Genomic DNA, 21,530 nt, shown 5'->3' with positions numbered 1-21,530 from the left:
CGTGCCCTTCTCCGGGAGGCCCTTCCGCTTCCTTTCCCGTCCCGCGCCTTTCCTTTCCCCGCGCGGGTGAGCTCCATGGTGGAGTGGGGGCGCGCACCGGCAGGGGGCGCGCTGGCGGCGGGGCGACGCTCTGGGCCGCTGACTTCCGGGTGTCAGTGGCCAGAGGGATCGGGGCCCTCCATGGCGCGGCCGCGCCGGGCCCGGCGGGAGGGCGGCGGAGCGGCGCTGCCCCGCTGAGCAGCCGCGGCCCCCCGACATGGAGCCCGAGACGCTGGAGGCGCGCATCAGTGAGTGCGGTCGCGACCGCCCCGCCGCTTCCTCTGGCGCGGCCGGCGGGGGGGCTGTGAGGGAGGGGGCGGCGGGGGTCGCGCGTAGCGGGGTGTGGAGGGCACGGCTCCGGGCAGGTGCGGGGCCCGACGCGAGGGGTGGGTGTGGGCGCACCCGGGGGCTGCGGTGAGCCCGGGGCGGGCGGGTGCGTGGGGGTCATCGGGGAGGAGGGGGCGAGAGTTTGTGCACAGGGCAGGGAAGGGGCGAGTGCACATCGGCGCGTTTCTCCTCCCTCACCATCCCCCGCCACTGCACCTGGTGGAGCTGGCAGGGAGGGAGTGGGATCGACGTTGCCCCTGGCCTGGGGAGATTTTTCTTACCGTCCCTTCCTCCTGTCTGCAGACAAAGCAACAAACCCCTTGAACAAGGACCTGGACTGGGATGGTATCAATGCGTTCTGCGAGCAGCTCAATAAGGAGCTGGAGGGGTAAGTGCTTCGTCCTTTCCAGGTCACAGGCCTAGTTGTGATCCCTCGCACAGTAAAATCCAGTGGGATTGTCCCAAGAGCTGAATAGGCACAAAGGCCCTCAAGGTAAGGGTAGGTGGGGGCGGTCCTGGTCCACTAATGGAAGGTACTCCCCAGGTTTTGAGGTGTCTTGGTGCCTTATCAGTGTCTTCAACTTGCGACATGCTTTTCACCCCTGGATTCCCAGACAGGAAGACAGGGACCAGGGTTTTCATCAATAACCGCCTAGCTTTTTTTTTCCCCTCACTCCTTCCAGTCCTCCACTTGCCACCCGACTTCTTGCCCACAAGATCCAGTCTCCGCAAGAATGGGAAGCTATCCAGGCCCTCACGGTAAGGGCATCTGCAGGCTTGTAGAACTAGATGGAGGGGCAGGGCCTAGAGATGCTCCAGCTTTACTGGAGAAGTATGGGAGGCTTTGAATTCCCTCTAAGAAAGCCCTGGAGCACCTGGGCCCTTGGGTGGGAGAGGGAGCAAAGGTGGTTTCACAAGTCAGGAGAGGTTACTTGGTTACTTCTTAAGATTGTATCCTGTTGATAGGAAGCTTTTTGGGTTTTGTTATGGTGGTCTTGGCAGTGCTGGGTTAATGGTTGGACTCCATGATCTTGATGATCTTTTCGAACCAAATGATTCTATGATTCTTAATCATATTGTGGATCCACACTGTGAAACCCTGGTATGACTTCTCTAAGGGTAGCCCTTTCCATGGGCTGTTGAGCCATGTCTGCAAAAACTGGCTCCAAAGAGGAAAATCTTGTTTCTTTGTGGGAGGGTGCTTGACTACCCTGGGATGGGGGGAAGGGGATGTTCTTCTGCTGCTGTGACAGGAGCCACGGGTCCCACACCTGGTGAAGGAGAAGGAAGAGGGAGCTGCCTCCTGATCCTGCTGCTGTCCCCATGCTGGGACTCACCTGTCCCCTCTCCTCAGGTGCTGGAGTCTTGCATGAAGAGCTGTGGCAAACGCTTCCATGACGAGGTGGGCAAGTTCCGCTTCCTCAATGAGCTCATCAAGGTGGTGTCACCCAAGGTGGGTCTCAGGGCATCATGCTAGAGAGGACTCCTGGTGACAGGAGGGCTTTGGGAAAAAGTGGTGGCTGAGAAGAAAGGCCAGACAGCCACTGGAATGTAGGGAAAACAGGACAGTGTGAGTATGAGATCTAGTCCTTGTTCCCTGCTGAGTTTCCTGGTTGGAAGGTGAGTTTTCACCCCTCTGTTCCAGGCTGATTGTTGATGTAGGAAGCTGAGGGCCAGCTAGACGTGATGCAGCCAGCACTTGTGAGACAGCTGAGCTCACGTGTGGGCCTGGAGTCACCTTCTCTGCATTGCTGTTGGGCTCTGTGCTGCATGTGCTCGGGAACCTCCCCCAGCTCTGACATCTGACCATGTCTCTCTGGGGTGTCCCAACCTGATTGAGACACTCAGGGAGGACAAGCCCAGGCCTGGTCAGTGGTGTTCTGGCGAGTCCATCTGAAGGACCAAGTCATTACCTGCTCCTCTGCTGATGCTGCTGTTCCTGCAGCAGAACAAGCTGTGTGTGCTCCCCTATTCAATCAAGACAGTGAACACCAGCAAGTGTAGGGTTAACGGAACAAAGACTATGACTAAGGAAAACATTTGTCTGCCAGTCACAGCTTGTGATCTGCAGTGATGAATAACCAGGAACAGTGACAGCAGCATCCTAAAGTCCTCTTGCTTGGCACCCTAGAGCATGTCCTCTGCCTTAAGCCACTAGACTCTGGTGGCACATGCACTGTTTCTACTACCAGAATTCCCAGCAGACCCACAGGGGAAGGGTGAAGGATGATTGCATGGCAGGAGGAGAGCTGTAGCATTTGGATATCTCCCTACTGTGTACTGGTCATCTGGGGCTCACCTTGCTCTAAAGGATGCCAGACACTGGGCCCTGCCTCGGAGACCATTAACCACAGTCCTTCCTCTCCCAGCCTTGCTGTCCCCTGTTCTCGAGGGCTCCCTTGCTGAGCAGCATCTGTTGGCAGGACCCTTTTCTTCACAAGGAGGGGACAGAGACCTGCCTGAGCCTTCCCACCTATCTCTGTGTGTTGCTAAGGGGCTGCTGCTACAGCAGTTCTCACACCTATTGTTTTCCTGTTGTGGAAACCAGGCACAGCAAGGCCCTCATGAGCTTCCTTGCTTGCTTCCTCTTTCCTCCTCCTTGTGCTGTTGGAAATAGTCTCACTTCTCCTGGGGAGTGAGAGGAGAGGAACAGGCCAAGCTTGCAATGGCTCAGATCAGCTTAAAGCCACCTCTTTTCTGTTCCTCTAGTATCTTGGCAGCCGGACACCAGAAAAAGTGAAGTCAAAGATCCTGGAGCTGATGTACAGCTGGACACTAGGGCTGCCCCACGAGGTGAAGATCTCAGAAGCCTACCAGATGCTGAAGAAACAAGGTCTGGAAGGGGAAGGTGGATGGATGGTTTGCCCTCCCTTGTTTTTTGTCTGGACAGAATCTGAAATGAGCTCTCCCTTCCCTGTGCCCAGACCCACGACATCCATCAGTCTGGCTCAGCACTAGGGTCAGGAGAAGGACTGGGTGTCTTGGGGCTCCTAGCTGGGCAGAGGGAGTTGCTGGTGGTCCAAGTTGCTGGGTGGGAGGACATATCTGCTTGCTTCTGTGGGAGATGGGGCCCTGGAAAGGTCTGGGGCTGAAGGGCTACGAGTGCTTTGGCAGTAGATGCCGGAATTTTCTAAGAGAGGATATTTATGGGGAGTTCTTGTGAAAACACTATCCAGGGTCTTGGGTAACAGGAGCAAACCCACACACCGTCAGTCCCAGCTGGATTTGGTGGGCCACTAGGGAAAGAAGACCTGGGTGGCGGTGCCATCCCCAAATGGGTGAATTTTGCTGATCTCTGCTTTGGTGTCTACTGTAGGAATTGTGAAGTGTGACCCAAAACTGCCCGATGATGCTCCTTTTCCACCGCCACCCCCTCGGCCCAAGAACATCATCTTTGATGATGAAGAAAAATCCAAGGTGAGGGCTCTGTGCAAGGAGAGGGACAGCAGGCAATATCCTCCTGCTCCAGTATCTCATGTCCCCCTAATGTGGAGGCCCCTGTTCCACATGCTCTCCTTCAGAAAATTGCATCACAGGAATGCTGAGGGACTGCTCCAAAATCATGACAAAGGAAATGGACAGAGGTGGGGCATGTGGGTCTGTTTGACCTTTGACTTAGCTGAGTTACCTGGCCACAAGGTCTAAATCCAGCCCCAGATGCTACTGGTGTTATCTCTTCCCCACCCCAGCACTGCAATCTGCTTATTGCCTAACTACTTATACCCTCCTGGACTCATCCTTTGTTGTCTTTCCATTGGAATTGTGTCAGGCAAACTTCTGCATTATCAGTGCTGATACATTTAAACAAGTATTGAGCTCCTCTGAGTCTAGTTCTGCAGCCAGTTTGCTGCAGGTGACACCTTTTGCCTCCATGGATCAGAGTCTGCAGATGAGGATTTATAGGTGGCCAGTGGGACTGTTCACTGACTGTGGAGAGGGAGAGAAGGTGGGAGCTCTCCCTCTTCACCAATTGCACCTGCAAAGAGGCATGTTAAGAGGTCTGAGTCCATTGCAATCCCATGGTAATTCTTGCACAAACCAGGCTTTCTCTGTCCCAGTGCTAGTGCTGCTGCACTCTAGATTTTCTGTGGTGGGTAACAGGCAGGTAGGAGCAGGGTTTGAATGCAGGGAATCTTCAGGGAAAGACCTATCTCACATAAACAGAACCATAATGGGAAAAGGAAGGGCAGTTTTATTTCTTCTCTCCCTGGTCTCTGATAGCTCCTGTGGCTGGGCTTTCTAAACAGCTGGCATTGTCCACTGCTTCTGCCAGATACAGGTTTGGGGCAGGGGGAACTACTGGCTCTAGTGTAGCAAGAGTGACTCTGGCTGCCGCCCCTCAGCTTGGGCTCAGAGGTACCTTCTCTTTTGCAGACACTGGCTCGGCTCTTGAAAAGTTCCCATCCTGAGGACCTCCGGGCTGCCAACAAGCTCATCAAGGAGATGGTTCAGGAGGTGTGGCTGGGAAAGAGGGAAGCTGGGGGAACATGGTCTGGGTCGTGATGGTTGGCACTAAAGGAGCAGTGGCTCTATGACCTCATGCAGACATACAGAGCTTCTGCCCAGAATTTTGCTGTAGCAGCTGCTAAAGAGTCCATGTGTGGTTTCTGCCATCCCTTGGCTTCTTGGAGGAACGGCTCTGGGTGCATTCTGTGGCCCAAGCCCTGTTGCAGCACTAGATCTGCAGCAGCTCCTTCTGTTTGGCAAGTTATGACCCAGAGATAACCTGGAGTTTTTCAGTGGAGTGGGAGCTGTTTTGAGGGCAGTATTGCTGTGCCTTAGACCAGGGAGTTGGTGGTTGACTGGCTTCCTCTCCAAGTTATAGGCAAGAGCAAGGACATCCTTCCCCATGTGCTTCCCTTCCAGGACCAGAAGCGCATGGAGAAGATCTCCAAGAGAGTGAATGCCATTGAGGAGGTGAACAACAATGTGAAGCTGCTGACAGAGATGGTGACAAACTACAGCAAGGGGGAGACAACAGAAAGCAATGAGGACCTAATGAAGGTGAGGGAAGGTCATCCCAGCATCCTCCCTGGGCATAGCAGAAATGGGTGACCCTTATCCCCCTGTCCTCCTGCCTATTTTGTAGCCCCAGCTGAGCGTCCTGCTGCTTACCTCAGCATCCCTTTCTCCTCTCGTCCAGGAGCTGTATCAGCGCTGTGAGCGCATGAGGCCCATGCTCTTCCGCCTTGCCAGTGACACAGAAGACAATGATGAAGCTCTGGGTAAACAAATCTGGCCTTTCTCATTCCTGCTGAGACTGCCGCGGAGGTGTCAGTGTACCCTGGTGCATTCTGCAGCAACAATGGCAAACACCCTCTCTGCAATGGGTTGTTGCAGCTCCTTGGGCCTTGCTTTGACAGAACAGACAGAATCAGGGTATAAAAGTCACTCTCTTGACTGTTTTCAAACTTAGTTCCCACCTATTCCATTTCAGCGGAGATCCTGCAAGCCAATGACAATCTAACACAGGTGATCAATCTCTACAAGCAGCTTGTACGGGGAGAAGAGATCAATGGGGAGACAGTGGCTGGTCCCCTTCGAGGTGAGGAGACTTGGGGAACTGGGGACAGGAACATCAAGCAGAGAGACCCTGTTGCTGGTTTCCTGCAGTGTAAGAGGAGATTGAGAGCAGTGGAAAGGTGAAACCTGCAGCAGGTCAGAGTGGGGCTGGTGAGATGAGAAAACAGCATGTGAGGGTGACTGATGCATGAAGAGAGGGAACTGGAAGGGAGAGCAGGGCATTCTCCCTCTCCCAGGTGTGTGGAAGGATGGGAACTGGCCTCAGCACACTGTATAAGGACTGGGTAAAGTTTTTGATTCTCAGCTTCTTTTTTTTTGCAGGCAGCACCTCAGCGCTTCTGGATCTGTCTGGCCTGGAGCTTCCAGCAACATGCCCTTCCTACCCAGCCTTGCCCACCGTTTCAGGTGGCTCAGCAGTCCCCATGCCTGACCAGGCTGGCTCTGTCTCCTTGCTGGATGATGAACTCATGTCTTTAGGTGAGAAATCCAGAGCAAAAGCTCTTTATTCTCTCCTTGACTCTGGATAGTCTGTATGGGTGGTTCTTCTTGTGGCAGCAACATTAATAAGAAAGAGCTCTGGGAGAGGGGAATAATGAAAGACAAAGAGATGTCTGTCATTTAGCATGAGGGAAAGACCCTGCTATGATTCTGAACTTCAGTCCCAAGGTGTTTTCCTAGCTAGTCAGAGAGAGCCTGCAGGGATGCCCCCACTGATTTGCTCTGGGAAAACTGACCTGGCAGGTAAATCAAGCATGATGCAATGGCCATCCCCAGATGGGATCACAAGGGTGGGTCACCCTCAGCTCCTCATGTTTACTGCTTGGTGTTGAAGTCATGAGCTGACAACAGATGCATGGGACTTCCAGAACTGTTCACATGGAAATCTTGTGAGGACCCAATCCTAGAAGGCTTTAGAGTCCTTCTTTGCCCAACAAGGTGTCTGTTTGCTAAGACAAGTGTTTTGAGTACAACAGCATGAAGTAGACAACATGGTCAGACAGACTTGTCAGCCCAGTAGTATTCACTTTTCTGCCAATTGCAGTGAGAACTAGACTGCAAATGAGGATCTCTGGACAGAAAAAACTGCTATCACCTTCCAGGCTCTCCCCCATGCAAGGGTGGGGGCCAGAGATGGAGACCACGTTGGTGGTTCTGCCCTGCTTTGTCTCTCTTATTCAGGCCACGTTTATTGCTCTTACCCACTTGATAGCTAAGCTTCATGTTTGCTTTTACTCCTGGCAGGCCTGAATGACCCAGCACCACATGCTGCCCAGGCCAGTGACACCAGTGGCTGGAACAGCTTCCAGGTAATGCGCTGGGAGCCATGACAGAGGGTGGGGAGGGTAGTAAAAGCAATAAATGAAGAAGTAGGGAAGGATCCCAGATCTGATGGTTGGTGCTGAAATGCAACCGTGCTTTGAGGGCTCTCCTGTGCATTCTTTTTACAGTCATCAGATAGCAATGAGCTCGGTATCACCCCTATCACAGCAACACCACCAGTCAAAGCAGATGCCGGTGCATCCTCCCCCAAACCTTCTCCTAGCGGCAGTGGCCTGGATGACCTGGACCTCCTGGGCAAGACTCTGCTGCAGCAGTCTTTGCCTCCAGAGTCTCAACAAGTGCGATGGTAAGCAGGGGCAGTGCAATCTCGCATCTCTCCCCATCTTTTCCCGTTATGGGGTGCTGGACACAGCACTTCAATGCCCTGTTCCACTCCTTGCTCTTTCCCTACAGGGAGAAGCAGCAGCCACCCCCTCGGCTCACCCTGAGGGATCTGCAGAACAGGAGCAGCTCTGGCACCACAGCCCACAATCCCAGCACTCCACCTGTGCTCCAGAGTGTTTCCCCTAACCCCACACTGCCCCTGACCTCAGAGCTGCCTGCCCCTGCTACACTTCCAAAAGCTGCCACCACACCAGCAGGAAGTACTGCAGTGCCACCACGGCCTCCTGCCACTGCGCTGCCCCAGGAGATCTCGCTGGCCAACATCACTGTGCCTCTGGAGTCAATCAAACCCAGTGAGCTGGGGACAAAGAGGGGGGCAGGCATGGGGGGAACAAACACTGCACACATGGAGGGGAAGAACGTGAAGAAACTTCTTGCTTGTTGGATTTTGTGGAGTTTGAGGAGGAATGCTGTCTCTGTCACTTGCATGGAGTTTGGGTGATGAGGCCAATTCCCTCCTGGCTGACTGCTGCCTGTCCCTGCCTTTCCCACAGGCAGCATTCTCCCTGTGACAGTGTATGATCAACATGGCTTCCGCGTCCTCTTCCACTTTGCTAAGGATGCCCTGCCCGAGAGGCCTGATGTGCTTGTGGTGGTGATTTCTATGCTCAGCACGGCCCCGCAGCCCATCCGCAACATTGTCTTTCAGTCTGCCGTCCCCAAGGTGAGGGAACTGCTGGGGCTGAGGTCCCCAGACTGAGCAAGAGTGTGATTCTACTTCTGCAGGAAAAGCAGGGTGGGTTGAGAGAGCTCTGTGGGCATGGGAGCAAGTTGTGTTGCCTTCAGATTAGCGGGAACCGGCACAATGTTTTTCTCTTTGACTAGACAGTGGAAGCTCCCCAAGTACAGGAGCAGAGCTTCTAGCTGCCAAGTCACTCAGGAGTGTGGGATGCTCTTCTCTCTCCCTAGGTAATGAAGGTGAAGCTACAGCCTCCCTCAGGCACGGAGCTACCAGCGTTCAATCCCATTGTCCACCCCAGTGCCATCACCCAAGTCCTGCTGCTCGCTAACCCACAGAAGGTAATGGCATCATCCCTGGGGCACGAGCAGAGGCTGGTTTTGGTGCCTAGGCAAAGCCTCCTTACCCTGTCCCCATTCCCTCTCAGCATTGTCTGAGAGACATAAATGGTTTGTGCCTCATGCCTTTCTTCCCCTCCTTCTAACTGCTTATCCTTTCTCCTCCATCTCCAGGAAAAAGTGAGGCTACGGTACAAGCTGACCTTCACCATGGGAGAGCAAACCTACAATGAAATTGGGGATGTGGACCAGTTTCCCCCACCAGAGTCCTGGGGAAACCTCTAGAGCCACATGTTGCAGGCACTACACTGCAGATTCCTCGGGAAGCCAACCCTGCAGGGCTGGAGCAGCCTGAGGAGATGGGAGGGTGGGTGGGGGGCTGCTCCTCATGCTCTGTTCTCCAGGCAGTCAGGCGAGGACCCGAGGGAGTGTGCCTCGAGGAGGAGAGCAGAGATGCCAGGAGATGTTCATCCCACAAGACTAGGAGCAGACTGGAAAGCTTCGTGTGTGTGAACAGTTGCCTTCCCTGCTCTTCCGAAGATGACACTCCCTCCCCAGTCTGTCCAGCTTCTCTTCTAACCCTGCTTTCCTGCTCTAGGTGCAGTGGGGAACAAGGACAGGGAGCTTTAACAGCCTCAGCCCAGGGCAAGGGCTAGCAAAGGAAGATCCTTTTCTGCTCCCTCTGCACTTCCCAGCTTTTCAGCTACTTCGTGCTCTATGGTGCTCCCTCTTGTCCCCCCTTCTCCCCTCCTTGGAGCTGGGCCCCAGTGTTTCCCTGTCTGTTGGGATCACACTGGTATGGAACAAGGCTGGACAGAGGCTAGGTATCTCTCCAGCACCAGAGAGCAGGCAGCTGCCCTTGCTTTGGGGGGGCCAGGGAGAGTGATCATCACATCTCTCTGTCTTAGCTGCTTAGAGAGCTGCTTGTGGGAGGTGAGCCCCAGGGTGGGACCCTCGGGGCTGGGAAGGGCTTGCTCTGTGCCTTCCCAGCCCCTTTCAGCTGGAGTTCTGAACCCCCACAGCGGGATGGCCCGCACTCTTCCCACATTTTATCTATCATAACAACTTTAAGAACGGGGGCTGGAGAGGGGCACACAATAGGGGTAGTCTCCTTGCAACCTCCTGACAGATGGGGAGAGGAAGCAGCACTTAGTCTTCCTCCACTTTGGCTGGACTGGAGAGCTTGGAGGTGTGGGGAGCTTTCTCAGCTCTTCAGTGTCTTCTCCCAGTGGGGTAGGTGATGGGCTGGGAGCCAGGGAGAGACGGGAGCCCAGCCCATCACCACTAAGCTCTTCACAGGGGCGTACGGGGGGGGTTCAGCTGTGCCTTGCTCACCTTTGCCCACAGCTGAGGGCAGGCCTGGCTCCCTGTGGCAGGGAGGGGGCTAACTCCAGCCACCTAATCACTGTGACACAAGAGCGGGGATCTGCAGGCACGGAGGAGACTGGGGAATGGCACATCCCAAGCAATCCTGATTCCTCATGGGACTTGAGACCACGGGAGCTGCTTCCCATGTCTAAGCTGGTTTTGAGAGGGCCTGAGCATAGAAAACAGAGGCAAGCTGTGCCCTGTGTTGGCTTGTCAGAGCCAGAAGGAGGCTTCTGTGAGGTGGAGACAAGTGGAGTGCCTTGCACTCTTGGCTCGGGGCAGCAAAGGTGATGTGTCTCAAAGCTGGGCACAGTAGGCAGTAGAGGACAAGGGGAAGCAAGGTCTTTGTGCTGGGGTTCTGCTGTGTCTTACTTCCCTTTCTGGTCTGTTAAGGGTTTTGTATGGGTTTTTTCCTTGCAGATCTTGTTTGGTTCTTGAATAGACTTGTATATATTTTCAGTGCAGAATTCTGTAAATGGAAGAAAACAAACATTTAAAATTAGACGCCCGGCGCGAAGAATCAGCTGTATTTATGGGAAATAAAGAGTTCTTTCCTGATCCTGTCCCTCTGCCTTTTGACCCAAGGAATACATTCTCACACCTCACCTTCCCTAACCTCTGAGGAACTATATTGCACCCTGCCCAGGGTCCTTTCCAGCTCAGATCCTGCCCCTGCAATCCTGTAGTTCATCCCACCGTCACCTAGGGAGAGCCTTGCCGCAGTGATTTCCCCAATCCTGTGAGCGGGGAGCTGGGATGGTGGAATTCCCCCAGCAGTTCTCAATTCCTTTTCTGAGAACAATCACTTCTAAGCTGCAAACTGGGTGCTGCTTACTTCCCTCCCCACTGAGAGGCGGTTGGCAAGGGTCTGTGCCCCACAGCCCATGGGAAGCAGGGGTTGACCTTGATCCTATGCCCCACATGACTTTTGCAGCTTTACCACTGATGGTAGCAGCACTTCCTCCTCTTCCCCCAGGCTGCCTCTTGGAAGGAGTTCCAGGGGTGCAAAGAGGGGGATCTGCTCTGGCAAACAGCAGCCTGAGGCTGGGAGTGGGTCTCTGACACTGCAGGGAAGGGCCTGGCCACCGACTGAGGCAGCCAGGGAGGATCTGAGCAGGGCTTTGCTGCATCTTTGCGATAGGTGCTGGAGTGGATCAGGGGATCAGATGTGCTCTGCCACAGGTTTAGAGCAGCCTGGTGTTTTGGGCAGGGAGAGTGGTGCTCCCTCACCCCGTACCTGCTTGAAAACAGCTGCCAGTGCCACTTTGCCATACACTCACTGGAGACTTGACTCTTAACAAAAAACACAGCCCAGCAGCCCACAAATTACTGCTCCTTAGGCTTTGAGGCACAGGCAGAGTGGCCCTTCTGCCTCTTTTTCCTTTTCTGCTTGCCTGTTCTGCCCACAAGCAAACCGCTTCTCATTTGGGCTTTGTTTGCTACTTCCTTTGCCAGCCATGTAACCCAGCCAACAGCAACCTCTCCTCTCTCTTAAGAGTAGGAGGAGGAAAGTCCTAGGTGCAAGTGAGGTTTACATTTCATAGAGCCAGGGCCAAAGGTCATGGTGGTGTGAGGGGGATGCTTTTAGAAAAAGGAAAAAAAAAAGTGCGAACATTGTTGCAGCTCTGCAGAGAGCAGGAAACACCCGAGCCTGAGAACAGGGAGGTTGTGGTCCCCGTGCAACTGTGCAAGTGCTGCTGCTCTGCACTGGGCCCACCCGCCCTGCTCGGAGGAGCTCTGCTGGCGGAGGGGGAGCGGGGAGGAAGGGGCCTCCCCAAAACACAAGGCAACTGCCGTTTGCCACAGCTTTGCAGTGGTTCCGGAAAGCCTCAGCGAAGGCAGGGAGGGAAAGCAGGGTGAGGGGCGCAGGAGGGGTTGCACAGGTGGCTTTGCTGCTTCTCCTGCTTTTGCAATGACAGGGGGGATACGTCACAGGGGAAGAGGATGGAGCACCCATGAGCAGGGAAAGGTGCCTGAGGAGTGTTGGCAGAGTGTGGCTGACCAGGTAGGGCAGGGAGTACACCAGGCACCCAGTGAACCACACAGCCAGCTGGCACCGGCAAGGGCTGCCCCGCGGCACAGCTGGTGGTGGGCAAGGAAAGGGGGGGAACCACTCCAGCTGAGACAGAGAGCAAGAAAGAGAGCGTGGGCTCTTCGCTTGGGCTCGGCAGTGGCATGTGCTTGTCCTGCCTTGTTTTGTGTATGCTGTAATAATATTTCCCCTTTAAGGCTTGGCTGAAGTTATTTTTACTTGTGGGGTGGTGACAGGAACACAGAACGGAGCAGGAGCCCTGAACTGCTCTTACCTGATCTGCGGCAGAGGGGCGGACGGAGGAAGAAGGAAGCTCAGAAAAAGAGAAGGAGCAAGAGAGGGGAGTTCAAGGGAGGAGAAAAGAAAGCAGGCAGGGCATCCCCAGAGAGAGACTAGGGAGGGGACCAGCTGGGGAAACTGAAAAAGGGGGAACGAGGAAAGGAGGAAGAAGAGGAGTAAGGAGGGAAAGGTCCTCAGGAAAAAGCAAAGAGCAAAGCAGCTCCTGGGAGCCGAGGGGCTGCCGGCATCCAATGCCAAGCATTACTGAGGGGTGCTGAGCAGGTACAGTCAAGCAGAGTGGCTCTCCTGGTCTCCTCTCAGCTCTCAAGATGATGAAAAGACAGTTTAATCGAATGCGGCAGCAGCTCTCCCATCCCAACATCGCCACCCGGTAAGGATTTCTGCACTGCCTGTACCAGAGGGCTGAGAGGGAGAGGGACATGGGTTCTGGAGGGTTTGTGCCGGGGCTGTACTGACTTCCTAGTGACAGTGGCCCCGGGAAAAGGGGGAAATAACCCTGACTTTAGAGCATCTTCAGCATAAGCTGAGAGGCTGTGACCTCCTGGCACCTGAGGGGCAGTGGGAAGGAAGGCTGTGCTGGTGTCGCACGGCAGTGATTTGATCCCCAAGCCCAACTACCTCTCCCAGGGCCCACAGGTGCTGCATCCACCTGCAAACAGGGCTTTCCCAATCTTGGCTTCCTCAGGATGTGGGGCAATGGGGCAATGGGGAGGGACCTTCCAGCCACATGTCCTCGGCTGTGTGGTGACCAGAAGGGTGTTAGGAGCTGGGGCTTTCCCTCCCCCCTGAGTCTGGGGTGTCTCATGACTCTAGGCAGCCCAGCAGTATGGGCATCCCGAAATGCCCTTTGAGGAGAGGACTGGGGATCCTCAGAGGACCTATGGAGGACTTACAGCTTAACACAAATCCATCTGTCCCCATCCTACATCTCCCGCTTCCTTATTTTTCTCTTTGCCTTTCCAAAGCTTTCCCCTTGCAAAACCAAGAACTGAAATTACAGGGCTGGGCCCTCCCTTCCCGGCCCCCCCACTCCCTCTTTCTTACTGCCACCTCCACAGGTTCCCCAGTGCTGGGTGGCTGAGCGGGACCAATCATGTCCTCTGGACCACAGAGGTCATTCAGCCACCCCAGCAGATCGGCCACAGAGAAGCAGCTCCTATATCCTGGTGGCCTCTTGATCTTCTTGCATTCCCCAGAGGGGAGCATAACCCCCTTTCCAATCCCTCCTCCCTCAAGATTTCTCATCTCCATGTTAGACGCACCTCCCTTTTGCTTAATGCGAGACAGGCAGCTCGTGGAGTCCAGGAGAGTTCTTTACCCTCTGCAGAGCCTCTCCTCCGTGGGCCACGACCTCATGTGATCTTGCTTGCCTTCAACCAAACCACCCACATTTCCTGCACCTCCACAGCCTTGTCCCATATTGGCTTTGGTGGGCGGTGAAAAGAGAGAAACATGAACTGAAGAAAAAGCAGCAGCAGAGGGAAAGCAAACAGGGTTCCCAGGACATAGCAATGACAGCAGGCTGTTGAAGCAAGTCTTCCTGTATGAGAGGCATCAGGGAGGTGTGGGGGTCACAGTGGCTGGTGGGTTTTGAATTTGCTTTTGAGAATTTGATGCAAACCATAAGTTTCCTTTGTCAGATTCGCTGCAAACACCTGCTGCAAAATCAAGCAAAAGCTGGTTTTGTGGGGGTGTTTCTGGAGGGGCTAGTGTTGGTCTCAGACCCCAGCTTGACCACAAGGATATCCTTGCTCTGGCACAAGTGGTCTCAGCCAGTGGCTGCACTGGCCTGCAAAGATGTGTAGATTCACCTTCAGGGGAGAGGTGAGCAGTCAGGATCAACTCCTGTTGTGGCCTCCATCTCCAAAACCCAGGCCACATCTGGGCATTTTTACTGAGGTGCTCTGAACTGGAAACTCTGTCTGATGGGGTTGTCCACCAGTCAGCAAGGTTGGCTGCCTTTGCCCTGCTTCTGCTGCTCTTGTCCCTGTGGGCTTGTTTTACCCATAGCATTGTGTCTCGTGGTCCAGGCTATAGCCAAAGTCTCCTGCTCCCAGGAGCCCAAAGAGAGGCAGGTAGGATGCATAAGGACCTGCCTTTCCAAGGAGGCTTGTGGAGGTCATCCCCATTTGCTGATGGTTCTTTCTCCTTCCTCTGCAGAGCTCAAGAAGCAACTGAGCTCCTGTCAGAAGATTTGCTGCAGGTAAGGCATAGGCTGGGCTGGCAGGCGTGTGTCTGCTTGTGTCTGGGCGTGGGAACCTGTCCCACTCCCGCCTGCCATTCACCCTGCCAGCACATCCAAGTCATGGGGTTGGGATCCGCCTGTGTGCCGCAGGGTGATTTCAGGACCATGGTGTTAAGGGAATGGCAGGCTTCTGCCACTGGAAAGGGCTTCCCAGGCTGCTCACAGAGGGATGAATCCTGGCCGGGAATTGTGTTCCCTTTTCCCTGGACCGGGGATGCTTTGGGCTGTAGCAGGCAGGCCACCTGCACCCAGAGCTAGGTAGTGGGGAAATGGCCTTGAAGTGCCCATGGTTGATGAAAGGGCTTCCCCAGTCCCACCTTTCTGCCCCAGATTGAGCAGAGGATCGAGCCAGCCAAGCGAGCAGCTCACAGTGTGTCCAAGAGGCTCCAAGCCTGCCTGCAGGGGCAATGCGGCTCTGAGATGGACAAGAGAGTGGTGAGTAAAGTCCTCCCACTGCAGCCTGTGCTCACCCCAGCTCTGTCCCTCACCAGCAAATGGGATGCCAGGCCCCAGCTTTGCCAGATTTGTTGAAGGATGGCCCAAAGCTGTACCCTGCCTAGGTCCCACTGCCAGCAGTGACCACCAGCAGCCTGGGGTGAGCAGTGCAGGGCAACGCTTTCAACCATCACTAACTTGGGACACTCCTGAAAGAGAGACAGTGTCTTTGTATTGAATAACCCTCCAAAGCCCTGGTTGTCTATCCCCCTTCCCAAACCCCTGTGAATCTCTGGCACCCACTGATGCCCTGTGGTGAGCAGCACCACAGTGTTGCCAGGCACAGTTGGTGTCACCACTTCTCTCCCAAATCCTTGGCTCTGTGCAGAAGAAGCTACCCTTGATGGCTCTGTCCACGGCGATGGCTGAGAGCTTCAAGGAACTGGACACAGAGTCCAGCCTCGGGTAAGTACTGGTGGGGAAAAAGTGCCAGGGTGACCCCAAAAGATGCCAGACTCTGGCAGTGACACTGTCTTGGGTCAGGGGCACCCACGGCTCAAACCCTGTCCCAAGAGCAAACGCTGGCATTGGAGTGGGAGAGGGGACAGCCAGCACCTTCAGCCTCCCATTGCAGAGTAGGGCCAGGGGCTGGCTCAAGGTCCCACATGGGTGCGGCTACATCAGGGTGTTGGGTCAGAGAGGGGCATGGCTCCAGCCCACAGGCATTTCACCTCTGTCCTCACACAGGAAAGCTCTGGAGATGGGCTGCTGTATACAGAGCTCGCTGGCAAAAATCCTGGCTGAGTTTGAGATTGCACTGGAGCACAACGTCCTGCAGCCACTCAACAAGCTCAGTGAGGTAGTCCTGGCTGCCCTTCTAACTCCCATCCCACCACTCCTTCCTGTGTTCCCAAGCCTCTTCCATTCACTCTGGCCACTCTATCCCCTAGGAGGAACTTCCCATCATCCTGAAGCACAAGAAGACTCTCCAGAAGTTGATTTCTGACTGGAACACAATCAAGAGCAGGTATGGGGCCCACTGCAGCTTGGATGGCCAGGGCATACAGAGCACAGCCCCCTGACAGGTTGGGGGAGAGAGGAAGATGACTGCCCTGGGGAGTGAATTTCCAACAGCTTTTTGGGAGCACCCAGCCAGACCCTCTCTGCAGGTGCATCCTTGCTCTGGGCTGAGCTGGTTCCACGGCCCGAGAGAGAAGGGCAGTGCCACTGCCAAAGGCAGCAGAGTGCCCCAGTGCTGCTTGGTGCCACTGAGATTGTCCAATTCCAACTCTTGCCAGTGGCAGCCTGTGCCATGCCAGATTTCTCTAGGAGTCTGCACAGCTGTCCCACCCCACGTCCCTGGCACTGAGGCCATGAATGTGCCTCTTCTCTCCCACCCCAAAGGCTGAACCAAGCTGCCAAGAGCTCCAGTAACAGCACTGGAGCTGGTGCTGGTCCAGGGGCATCTTCTGCTGCCAACAAACTGGAGATCTTGAAGGAAGAGGAGGAGGAGGTAAAGAGGAAGGTGGAACAATGCAAGGTGAGAATGTCACTGCTGTCCTCCACGGGGCAGCTCCAGGGCTGCAGACCTGCTTCCTTCCACCAGTCTTGTCCGAGGTGACCCCATGGTGAGATGGGTTGCAGCCAGCCAACGTGTCCTGCCCTCTGCAAGCAAACAGGCTCCTCAAGCAGAAACAGAGAGATGGCCCAGGGAATAAGAAGTGTAAAGGATTCAAAGAGTAAAGGATTCTGCTTTAGAGGAGGCTCCAGGGGCTATAGTGGGGAGCTCCTTGGGCTGGGAACCAGCTGAGCTAGAATCTGCTCTGGGCGGCAGGAAAGTTTCACATCAACTTACTCCTCTTCTGCCCTGTTTCTCTGAAACGCCCAGCATCTTGTCTGGCAGAAGCATGAGCTCACTGGAGCTGAAGGTGCAGGGACCTCTTATCCCTGAGCCACTTGTGCCAGGACCTTGATCATAGGGCAGGTTGCTGCCACTACCCAAATGAAAGCAGTGGAGGCAAGGAGGAATCCCCACCACACTGAGGGACCCTGTCTAGACAACTCACAGATGAGATGAAAGACTTCATGAAGGGGTCTCCTCTTCCTCGGGTGCCAGAGGGGATGGAAGATTGCTCTTCCCTGTGTCTCCCTTCCCAGGATGAGTACATGGCTGACCTCTACCACTTCTCCACCAAGGAGGACAGCTACGCCAGCTACTTCATCAAAGTAAGTCCTTTCTCACACTTCTCCTTTGTGTGTGAACATCTCCTGGGGTATGTCTGAGCCCAGCCTTGTCCCCATCCGCACCAAGTCCCCCACCCAGGACAAGGAACAGACTGAGGCATCAGCAGATGCCTATAGCTGGCCTTGCTCCAGGCACTGCAGGTTAATGCCGCCACTAGCACTAACTGCAAACAGAGTGGCTTGTCCCAGTGACCCCCCTCTCCAATTTACCCTCTATCCCTCACTACAGATATAGTTCCATGGACCTCAGGTGGGTTCCCTTTGCAGCTCCCTCTTTGCCCTGCCTGCATGAGGGTACAATGTCCTGGTAATGGGTGTCTCTCGGAGAGGGGCTGGTGCCAAACTGAGTGCTGTCTGTTTATACCCTGTCTGGCAGCTGCTGGAAATCCAGGCCCAGTACCACCGGCAGTCACTGGAATCTCTGGACACAGCTCTGGCAGAGCTAAGGGAAAGCCACAGACAGTCAGGTACCTGCTGGCTCTCCACACAGCCCAGAGAGGGCTGCAGCCGAGCCTGGGGGATATAAGTGTGGCCAGCAAGACTGGAAAAGGCCCATTTTCCCTCCCTAACATCTGCTGCTCTCTCCCATGTTTGGCTGGTGGGTTGGGGACCGCAGCCTGAGGTGAGCTGGGGATGCTGCCTAACCTGTCTCTGCCCCCAGCCAGCTAAGTTTGGACTGGAGTGAGATGTTGCCATGGCCAGATGCTGGATGGCCCCAGTGGCCACCATCCCTCTTGACATTCTCCTCCCTCTTCCAGAGCCCTCCTTCAATGCAGACACCCCAGTGGCAGGGTACTATGGTGTGTCCCTAGAGACCCACCTCAAGAGCTTGGGCCGGGAGATCGCACTGCCCATTGAAGCCTGTGTCATGATGCTGCTGGCCTCTGGCATGAGGGAAGAGGTAGGGAGTGCTCCAGACCCCCTCACCACTATCCCCCCCAAAAGGCACCCCTCTCAAACTTGAAGTGCATCCCTTCCCTCTTTGCCTCATCCCAGGGTCTCTTCCGGCTGGCAGCAGGTGCGTCAGTGCTGAGGAAGCTGAAGAGCAGCTTGGCCAGTGGCTCCAATGCCCTGGAGGAGTTTTACTCAGACCCCCACGCTGTGGCTGGTGGGTGCCAGTGAGGCGGGGTGGGGGAACATCACTGGGCAGTCCTTGCCATCCCCCAGCTGCCATCAGCCCCCGCTGCTCCCCCTCCCCTCCCAGGCGCACTGAAATCCTACCTGCGGGAGCTGCCCCAGCCTTTGATGACCTTTGAGCTCTATGACGAATGGGTCAAAGTGGCCAGGTGAGTCCAGACATTGGGGTGGAAATGCCTGGCTGGTCTCAAAAAGCCCCCAATCAACCCCCTCCATCCTTTCCAGCACTTGAAGCAGGGATGCTCAGCCTCATTTGCCATGTCAGGGGTATAAAAACGCAGCTCCTCCATGGATGCCTACCTTAGCTGCTCAATAAAAGCAGGACATCTCCATCCCCAGGGCTATGGCCTACATGGGGTGGCCAGCACTGGCCTTCCTCCTTGCCTACCGTGTCTCTCTCTGCCATAGGGAGCAGGCTGAGCTCTCCATTCCTTCTCCTTCTCTCTTGCAGCTTAAAGGACGTTGACAGCCGTGTACAGAGCCTGCGAGACACCTGCAGCCGCCTGCCCCAAGAGAGCTACAACAATCTGAGGTGTTTTGCTGAAGCAGGGCTTCCTTAGCCCTGCAAGGAGCAGGGCAAGCAATCACTGGTAGTGGCTGTTTCTTCCCCAAATCCATGCCTACTATACCTTCACCCTCCTTTCACCCTGCAGGTATCTGATCAAGTTTTTAGCCAAGCTGGCTGAACACCAGGAGGTGAATAAAATGACTCCCAGCAACATCGCCATTGTGCTGGGCCCAAACCTGCTGTGGTCACAGCAGAGCACAGGGTAAGGTCCAGCTTGGAGGGATGGGATGCAGTTTCCCAGCCCCAGCTCAGGTACCTTGAATACAAATGCCATGGGAAAGGCTGATCCAGCAGCCTTCAGGCTGGTTTGAAGCACCTGCACCTCTTCCATTCTCAAGTCCTGTGTTTGTTCCCAAGTTGCATGTCCCTTGTGTCCTCTTAGCCGCTCTGCAAAGCAGTAGAGGAAAGGGCTGAGACCTGAAGCACTTGTGACATGGATGGCTTTCAACACCATTGGCCTCCAACACCGAACCAGGGTTCTCAAGACAGGGAACAAGGCCCATCTCCCACCCTGCCATTCCCCTCAGCTGGGCTGGCTTCCCTTCAGGCTCTGGCCCCTCAGGAATGAACACCAAAAGCCATTTGGGGTTAATGCCCCCCAAACCCCTTTTCTGATGCCTACCCCATTCCTGTCTCTCAGAGACCCCATGCAACTGGACTTGGCCTCAGTCTCCTCCATCCAGGGTGTGGTGGAAGCCCTCATCCAGAACGTGGACACCCTCTTCCCCGGAGGTAGGGCTAAGGCACCACTTGGTGGGCCACAGCACATGGTGAACGGGAGAGGAAGGGAAAGGGACATTTCTCCATCCCCAGGAAGAGGGATTTAGGGGCCTGCTCTGGCTCCGTGCCATGGGGTCATTGCTCTGGGCCACAAGTTCTTCCTCACAGGGTCTCCTCCGTTCTCTCCACCCAGAGGTAGATTTTAATGTCTCAGGATTGTTCACACTGCCTGCAAATAGTGGACTTAGCAAGGCTGCCCCAGTGGAGGAGCTGACCCCTGAGCTCCCTCCAGCCAGCACTCCCACCCTTTCGGATGGAGAGACGTAAGTCTGCTGGGAACTAGGGGCTCTGGCTGTCCCACCTCTCCCTATGTTCTCCTCCCATCCCACCATGGGATGGCCAGGGGCCATAGCCTCGCAGGTGGATGCCTGGCCTTGAGGCCAGGACCGCCATGCCCAACCAAAGCCTGACTTGCCTCGTTCTCTGCGCAGGACATTGAGGGACCCCGAGGCCAAGTCCCAGCTGGCATCCCCAGCACTGACCAAACCACCTCCTGAAGTTGCAGGGCCAGCAGCTCCAACAATGACTGAAGATACCAGCCGCAAAGGTAAGGGTGCCCCAGATGGCACAGTGCTTGGGAAATGACACCCCTGAATGCCACCTCCTGTAGTTTAGCCTTCATCCTGCTGTTCCCTGCAAAAAAGGCCTCTGAGAATGTCCCTGTCACCAAATGAGAGGTAAAGCCTCTGGCCAGGGTAGCATGGCCAAGATCCAGCTGAGGTGGGACCAGGGGATGGACACAGTATGTCCTCCAGTGTTGGGTTGAACATCCCCTGTAAGGACGTGTAAAAACTCCTGGCCCTTTGTGAGGGGAAGAGGAAAAACCCCCAAAAGCTGTTGTGCACTTAGGTCTCAGTACAGGAGCTGGGCAAGGGACAGTTTGTCCATCTGTCTGCCCTCAGCCCCCCTGCCTGACCCATGGCTGGCACCACAGCCCCCTCTGCCCTGCGGAGACACACCAGAGGAGGGTACCCCAGCCCAGCCCAGCTTTCTTTTCAGGCAAGCGCCCGGCTCCAGCCCGACCCACGATGCTGCCACCACCTGTGACCCAGTCCCGGAGCACAGCTCCTGCCCTGGCAGCCAGCCCCAAAGCCCTGCCACGACGGACGGCACCCAGCCGAGCCCCCTCTGTCCCACCGCCACTCCCACCACAGCCGGCACCCCGTCACAGCCAAGATGTCCCGCTGTCCCCCAAGCCTTCCACTGGTGAGGCTGACACAAAGGCTGCCATGGACTGTGTCCCAGGAACCACAGATGAAGGGCAGCCTCTGCCTGCAGGAGAAAGCAGCCCCTTGGCCATATTGGCCCCAGCAGGACAGCCCACAGAGAACTGAGCAGGGCGTGGGGGAATCACAGGCTGGGGAGACAGGGTCTGGCGTCCCTCTGGGACCCCAGCAGGTGCTGTGGAAACACCAGGGTGGTGGCCTGAGGGACTCCTGCACCTCCACCTTTGTCCCTCAGCTGACACCACCTGGCACGCTCCACCTGCCTCCCCTTGCTCTCCCGCCTTCACCTTCCCCCACCACCCTGTCCCTGCCAGAGCCCAGCTCCCTGCCCAGCTCCTCCATCGCAGGCCCAGGCACTGCCTGCAGCTTTTGGGCCAGCGTGGGCAGCTTGGCCTGGCGGGGTCATTTGTGGATGCTCAGCCATGACCCCAGCCCCATTTTGCCTTAAAACGCGTTGCCCCACCCAAGAACATACAGACAAATATATATAAATACAAATAGATATGTGTGTGTATATATATATATATATATATGGAGCATGTGTCCTGTGAGGGGCGGCTGAGC

General features: G+C 55.5%; 2 protein-coding genes across 3 annotated transcripts; both read left to right on the top strand.

Moving 5' to 3' along the window:
* Positions 1-10,557, top strand: GGA1 (golgi associated, gamma adaptin ear containing, ARF binding protein 1). Of its 2 annotated transcripts, none has more exons than XM_017823396.1 (17): positions 1-66; positions 670-754; positions 1,050-1,125; positions 1,721-1,819; positions 3,076-3,199; positions 3,683-3,783; positions 4,741-4,821; positions 5,233-5,370; positions 5,510-5,591; positions 5,804-5,911; positions 6,211-6,366; positions 7,132-7,196; positions 7,338-7,516; positions 7,624-7,907; positions 8,109-8,278; positions 8,524-8,634; positions 8,806-10,557. In XM_017823396.1, the coding sequence occupies exons 4-17, from the start codon at positions 1,736-1,738 to the stop codon at positions 8,914-8,916; spliced, it is 1,794 nt and encodes a 597-aa protein (XP_017678885.1). In that variant the 5' UTR covers positions 1-66; positions 670-754; positions 1,050-1,125; positions 1,721-1,735; the 3' UTR covers positions 8,917-10,557. The 2 variants fall into 2 exon arrangements, with proteins under 2 accessions (XP_017678885.1, XP_017678884.1); XM_017823395.1 differs by lacking the exon at positions 1-66 and adding an exon at positions 239-287.
* Positions 10,558-11,935: 1,378 nt separating this feature from the next.
* On the top strand, positions 11,936-21,296 carry SH3BP1 (SH3 domain binding protein 1). Its single transcript, XM_017823397.1, has 18 exons — positions 11,936-12,701; positions 14,492-14,534; positions 14,907-15,011; positions 15,400-15,476; positions 15,759-15,870; positions 15,962-16,038; positions 16,416-16,551; positions 17,169-17,237; positions 17,632-17,722; positions 18,014-18,156; positions 18,252-18,363; positions 18,460-18,541; positions 18,844-18,924; positions 19,046-19,162; positions 19,601-19,692; positions 19,874-20,003; positions 20,172-20,287; positions 20,740-21,296. The coding sequence occupies exons 1-18, from the start codon at positions 12,640-12,642 to the stop codon at positions 21,072-21,074; spliced, it is 1,980 nt and encodes a 659-aa protein (XP_017678886.1). The 5' UTR covers positions 11,936-12,639; the 3' UTR covers positions 21,075-21,296.
* Positions 21,297-21,530: the final 234 nt, after the last annotated feature.

Source organism: Lepidothrix coronata, unplaced genomic scaffold, assembly GCF_001604755.1.
Source record: "Lepidothrix coronata isolate B3197 unplaced genomic scaffold, Lepidothrix_coronata-1.0 Scaffold102, whole genome shotgun sequence".
NCBI classification, from domain to species: domain Eukaryota; kingdom Metazoa; phylum Chordata; class Aves; order Passeriformes; family Pipridae; genus Lepidothrix; species Lepidothrix coronata.
This window is presented reverse-complemented; position numbering and strand designations above follow the sequence as displayed.

Excerpts from the sequence above, each read along its gene's own strand:
- GGA1 (XM_017823395.1), top strand. The coding sequence starts at position 257 with ATGGAGCCCGAGACGCTGGAGGCGCGCATCA. Across the intron at positions 5,592-5,803 it reads AGACAATGATGAAGCTCTGG|CGGAGATCCTGCAAGCCAAT; the intron begins GTAAACAAATCT and ends ATTCCATTTCAG. Across the intron at positions 6,367-7,131 it reads TGATGAACTCATGTCTTTAG|GCCTGAATGACCCAGCACCA; the intron begins GTGAGAAATCCA and ends TACTCCTGGCAG.
- SH3BP1 (XM_017823397.1), top strand. The coding sequence starts at position 12,640 with ATGATGAAAAGACAGTTTAATCGAATGCGGCAGCAGCTCTCCCATCCC. Across the intron at positions 17,238-17,631 it reads ACGCCAGCTACTTCATCAAA|CTGCTGGAAATCCAGGCCCA; the intron begins GTAAGTCCTTTC and ends CCTGTCTGGCAG. Across the intron at positions 18,364-18,459 it reads AGACCCCCACGCTGTGGCTG|GCGCACTGAAATCCTACCTG; the intron begins GTGGGTGCCAGT and ends CTCCCCTCCCAG.